This window comes from Hydra vulgaris, chromosome 13 (genome assembly GCF_038396675.1).
Source record: "Hydra vulgaris chromosome 13, alternate assembly HydraT2T_AEP".
Taxonomy (NCBI): domain Eukaryota; kingdom Metazoa; phylum Cnidaria; class Hydrozoa; order Anthoathecata; family Hydridae; genus Hydra; species Hydra vulgaris.
This window is the reverse complement of record NC_088932.1, coordinates 55,004,560-55,011,196: the sequence shown is the minus strand read 5'-3', so window position 1 is coordinate 55,011,196 and position 6,637 is coordinate 55,004,560. Positions and strand designations below refer to the sequence as shown.

The following is a 6,637-nucleotide window of genomic DNA, read 5'->3' as shown; positions in this document are numbered from 1 at the left end:
GTTTTTGTGTTTCAAGGCTTAACCACCTATGAAAGTTACTATCAAGCACATTTATTTCACCTTATGTGCAACCATATTTACTAATGACAAACCAATGGTAATCCCCATTATATACAATTTGTACAAATGGTAAAGAACCAAGAACATCAAACTTTAATAATTGTCCCAATATGGGATCTTGAATTCCATTTGCATATGGGTTAGCTTCCTTTAACATATACATATCTTGGAAACATATGATAACTGTATCAGATAACATTCGATTTTTTGAAATGTCTTTAAAATCTTCTTATTAAAGCAAAGAATAATTTTTTTCAAATAAAACCTATTTTCCTAAATAATCATTATTAAAAAAATGTTTCATTGTAAGAGAATTTGTTTGAAAAGTTTCTTTACCAGTTATTTGATCTTCAGCAACAAATGGTTCCTGTACTGGTACTTCCTGAGAGTTGCTTTCAACATTTATTTAGAGGCTACCATCAACTTGTCCTTTTTTTCCCCCACACAATTTGGATAAAAAAGTTTTTAACAACAGGTAAATGTTTATAATCATGCATACCATAACCTCAACTTAATGGTAGACCTTTCTTGCTTGATAAAGCTTTTTGAGTATATTTCAAAGTGTTTCATCTAGATCACATAGTTCTTCTGATGATTCATTAAAATAAAATGTTAAATTTTTTATGCTTGTTAACATTTCACGGACTACAGAGACCGTAGAGTTTATTTTTCTTGTGCTATCTTGATATGGATTGTTGATGTTATACTGCAAATAGTGTCATTAATTAAGTTGAAACTAGTATGATTTGCATGGTTACGTTTGAGTATATTTGATTTACTTAACACAAAATCATTGATGAATGTGTCAATATTTAAAAATGGAGAACTTCTATATAAAGATGATATAGACTCCCATCCCCATGTTGGTAAGTACTTTCTAAAAATCATAAAAAAGTGTTTGCATAGATAAGAAGATTCGAACCAATCATTACATGAACATTTTGGCATGTTCTTCTCGTCACAAGGTAAAGTGAACAAGGTAATTTTTGTTTGCAAAAGGAAAGCTATTGACTACAAATACTCCAAGATACCACAAATACTCCAAGATACTACAAATACTCCATTTGCACTTTATTTAGATCAGTGTTGTTAGCCTAATTTTGCTTCTTTAAACAATGTTTAATAAAATGATGTGGCCTTTTTATCAAGAATTCAGGTACATTAGAACTGTATTGTTTAAATCAACAATCCATTTATTAATTAGATTCTGAATATTATAAAAATAAGTAAAAATAAATAAATTATATATATATATATATATATATATATATATATATATATATATATATATATATATATATACATATATATATATATATATATATATATATATATATATATATATATATATATATATATATATATATATATATATATATATATATATATATATACATATATATATATATATATATATATATATATATATATATATATATATATATATATATATATATATATATATATATATAATAACTAATAAATGTAAACTCTATGTAATCAGGCTACAATAATACTTTTTAACATACTTACTTCTCAAATTTATTTCTCAAAATACTCTTCCATTAAAAGAGTAAGCATTTCAGTAATTGATGAACTTTGTTCCAAGACTTCTAAATTAAAAAATATATTAATAACTATATAATATATTTAATACATTTATTTGTATATAACATTGGTATAAACAAAATAAATGTAATAAATTCAGCATTTATTAAACTGAAAATGTTTATATATTACGTTACCTTTTATATTTCCGCTTTCATCATCAGAGCTTATTTTATCAGAACTGCTGAGATTCAAATTTTCGCCATATATAGATAAATCCATAACCTTTGTTTTTGTTTGCTTTAATAATCCTTAGTTTTTAACATCACGTTTCCTCGTGCAATTATTCGCTGTTTTGAATTAATTCGAACAAATAAAAAAGTTAACGGCCGCCGAAAAAATCGACCTACTTTGGAGTTATGTTAACGTCTGCTAACCAAGGCAAACCTTCTAGCCACGCACTGGCCTACAAAAATTCCTTGATACGTCGCTAAGCAGTATATTCATTTTTGCTTTATTAATTTATTATAAAAAAGTGCACAGCTTTGGAGCTCTTCAAACTAAATCGCACTTATGCTTGTTTGCACTTATGCTTGCACTTAACACTCATATTATTTTGCAACTACTTCGCCCTTACAAAAGATTCACATTTATACTAGATTAGATTTATGCAGATTCACAGATATGAAAATCGCACTTATTAAATGCGAATTCTATAGAATTCTTGTATTATATGACTCCTTCTGCTTGGTATTTTAGTCTTAATGGCGATCAAATGGATTAGACTATTTGATTATATAAAATCATGAACGCAGGGTCTATCAGATAGTGGAGGAGGGGGAACAGGAGGGAAAATTTAGTGGCTTTAATTTCACTGAATTTAGGGGTCCCATTCAAAATTTGATGATTCTTTTAGATATGCCTGTGAAGAGAAAGGGTCTTTGATATATATATATATATATATATATATATATATATATATATATATATATATATATATATATATATATATATATATATATATGTATATTTATGGCCGGCGCGAGTAGGTGTCACGTGGATGGGTGGGGGTGTTCCACTACAGCTTTTGCTGACTGAAAAAAAATAAATAAATAATGTCCTTGTTTTTTTGAATTTGCTCATTGCCTTATCGACACTTGCCGATTGACTGTCTTATTTTACCGACTAACTTGTCAAAAATGGTCAAATTCGCCGGCTAAATGAACGAATAAATCATTGATGGATGGGTGTCACACCTCTTTCCCACATTTCCCTCCCCCTCCCCTTCCCCCTTCGCGCTGGACTTATAATTATTCCTAATTTTATAGTATTATTATGATATAATAAAATTAGGAATAATGTTTTTTATTGAAATATCCTTAAATAAGAATGAAGTTCTTAAAATAAGAATGAAGTTCTTAAAACTAGAATCAAGTTCTTAAAATAAGAATGAAGTTCTTAAAATAAGAATCAAGTTCTTAAAACAAGAATCAAGTTCTTAAAATAAGAATTAAGTTCTTAAAACAAGAATCAAGCTCTTAAAATAAGAATCAAGTTTTTAAAATAAGAATCAAGTTCTTAAAACAAGAACAAAAATTCTTGACCTAGAATCTTAGATTTTGCTGTGTAATAAAAATACAAATATATATTAATAAAAAATATATATGTAATGATCGTTATTAAAGAATTAAAGAACGCGGGGACTCGTAGAAGACCATACGGTCTTGTCGTCGAGTAACGCTAAGAAATGTTTGTGTTAAAATTTATAAGATATTTACGTGATAAAAAATAAGTTAACGAAGTAAGAATCTTAAAATATTCCGTTATAAATTCAGTATGCTTTATATTTATTATATAGGTAGATTACAGTTATTAATGATACACACATAATTTTTATAAAATCATGTTTAAATAGAAGGTAAAAAGGAAGTAAATTGTGAAATCTTCGATTGTAAAAATGAGTTCTTTAAGCTTTTGTTTAAAAGGAAAATAGTTACTTTGATGAATAAAATCCTCAGTAAAACTTTTTTTAACTATTTTATTCCATAAGAATGGTCCTAGATAATCAATACAAAATTTAAAAAGATTTGTTTGAAAAATGGGCTGCTTAATTAAATTATGATTGCGTAATTGTGAATCTATTTTTATCTTTTTATGAATTTAATAAATTATGGAGAGAAATCGGGGATGAATTGGTTTTACATTTAAACATAAAACAAGGAATGTTAATAATATTAAGTTCATATATTTTAAAAACTTTCATTTTAAATAATAGAGGCTTATCATGAGTATAACGGTCTAAAATATTTAACACGTTCTAAATGCTTCTGCTGACAATAAAGAGGTTTAAGTTTATTTATATTTGTACAAGCCTAAGCAATGCTTGCATGGTTTATGTAATAATGAATGAATAAATGAGTGATATAATTGTACTAAAGTTTATTTAAAACATATCTTGCTTTCTACAATACTTTTATACTTTTTGAAATTTTACTTGATAAGTTTTTAATGTGATTTTTCCATGTAAGATTAATCTATTTATCTATACAAACACCTAGAAAGCTGGTTACTGTTACTTTTTAATTTGTATTTTGTCAATAACTAGTTGCGCCATCTTAATTGGCAGTTTTATATTTTTGATAAGAGGATGGAAAAGAATCCATTTAGTTTTAGCAATGTTAAAAGATAATTTGTTAGTCTTAAACCAATCTGTATATTGATTAACTCTATGTTCACGTAATGAAATAGAGTAGGAATGCTTTTGTGTGACATAAATAAATTAGTATCATCAGCAAACATAATTGTTGTTTAATCCGAGGCTTTGTATAGATCATTAATATAAATAAGGTCCTAATATGGATCCTTGAGGATTTCCATATGTAGTATTTAACATATTTGATGAAAATGTTTCATCGGCGTAAACATATTGTTTACGATTAGTTAAATAACTTTTTTAAACATTTTAAAATATTGCCTGTTAAAACATAAAATTTTAACTTTTTAGCTGGAATTTTATGATCAATTGTAACAAACGCTTTCGCTAAATCAATAAATATTCCCAATGTGAATTTAGAATTGAACCCGTCATTTCGAAAAGGGCACAAGTCACACTTTTTTCAAATTTCACTTTTTAATGCCATTTTTTTTATTAAAGTGTTTTACATATTTTCTTCTAAGGAGGCACATTTTCATATACCACAAGTCAACTTTAAATGAAAATGAAAATTAAAGTCTGATCAAAAATGGCACAAGTTCCGGACTTATGTCTTTTTCAAGTGAAACGAAGCGCGATGAAGTGACGTAATCTCACTTTATTTGTTACAAAAATGGAAAATCGTGAGCTTGCTGAAAATGCATATACATCTAGAAAAAGAGTGTCCGGTATAAGGAATAGTGAAAATTACAAACATGAAAAAATAAAAAAAGCCAAAATTGCAGGAGAAGCTTATAAAAACCACAAAGGAAATGATGTGGCACCAAGACAGACGGGTGCTTCTTGCAGGTTAGTTTTTTGTTCTATAATATATAATATATACTGTATTTGTTCTCAAATTTTTGTTTATTTACTCATGTTTTACCACCAATGATTGGAGGTAAAACATCTTGATATTTAATTATTGTAATATTACCTCAATAATTTTCTTTTTTTACAGATGTAGTTCAAAATGTATGGAGCTTGTATCTGAAGATGTTATGAAAAGTACAATTCAGTTTGTTAATAAATTTGATAGTAAAAATGCCCTAGACACGTACTTGCAGTCATTGATTGAAAAGAAAGAAATAGAGAGAAGACGGTTTAGATCTGAAAAACCTAAGAAAAAAGAATTTTCCTTTATTTATCACACTAACATTGAAGGTGTGAGAAAAAAAGTATGCAAGAAAGCTTTTTGCAGTATGCATGGAATTTCTATGAAACAAGTTAGACGTTTATGCATTTGCTTAAAAAAAAAAGAGCAGCCTATGGATCACAGAGGTAAATCCCAGGGATCATGATGCAAAGCATTACCTGGTGATACATTAACAAAAGTATGTGAGCATATCGAATCCTTTCCTATTAAATATGTGCACTACTATAGTAAAGATGCATCATCTTATTATTTGAATGAAAAACTCAATGTGAAAATTATGCACACATTATACGAACAAAAATATCCAGATCATCCTGTTAAATATAAGTTTTACCTTAAATATTTCCAAGAAAATTTTAGTTTATCCTTTGGTACAAAGCAAGTTGATGTTTTTGGACTGTGTGAAGAGTTAAAAATTAAACTAAAAAACCCACACCTTAATGACAATGCAAAAAGAATCTATCAAGCAAATATTGAGATCCACAAAAGACAAGCAAACAAATTTTACAAAAAAATACAGGAAGTTGAAACTAAGTGCAAAAATAATCCAAATGTGTATGGGATTGCATTTCATTTTATGCAAAATTTGCCATTTCCACATATCCCTGTCCAGGAAATATTTTACCTACGTCAACTATGGCTGTATGAGTTTTGCATATACGATTTTAAAACTGGTAAATCACTATTTTATTACCTTTGTGCTGGATTATATTAAAAAAACATTGTCAACGAAGCCAAAGAACTGCACCTATTTTCTGATGGTTGTGCAGGCCAAAATAGAAATCATGCAATGATTTACATACTTTTATCACTGGTAGCTGAACTAGGCAGCAATATAAATGAGATACAATATTACATACCAAAAAGAGGTCACTCATTCTTGCCAAACGATAGAATGTTTGGAACAGCAAAGTGACATTCGAAAAAATGACCAGATTTACACACCAACAGAGTATGAAAATCTTATAGCTGCGGCAAATGAAAAATTTGAAATTAGAAGGCCTAAAACTGAAGATATTATTGATGTAAAAAAATGGTGGCCAAATTATTATAAGAAAGTTGTGTTATCTGTAGATTCCTATGGAAGAGGAGTAGCCAAGGACAAAAAAGTAACATTTGGTATTTCAAAAGTGTCACGTTCTCTAAGACCACACCAGGTTTAGTGATAACACGTGAATCCA

At 27.8% G+C, this 6,637-nt stretch overlaps 1 protein-coding gene across 1 annotated transcript; it reads left to right on the top strand.

The window, feature by feature from the left end:
- The first annotated feature begins 4,918 nt into the window (after nt 1-4,918).
- Nucleotides 4,919-6,035, top strand: LOC136090189 (uncharacterized). Its single transcript, XM_065816382.1, has 2 exons — nt 4,919-5,110; nt 5,262-6,035. Exons 1-2 carry the CDS (start codon nt 4,935-4,937, stop codon nt 5,599-5,601), a joined length of 516 nt encoding a protein of 171 aa, XP_065672454.1. The 5' UTR covers nt 4,919-4,934; the 3' UTR covers nt 5,602-6,035.
- The last annotated feature ends 602 nt before the right edge of the window (nt 6,036-6,637 follow it).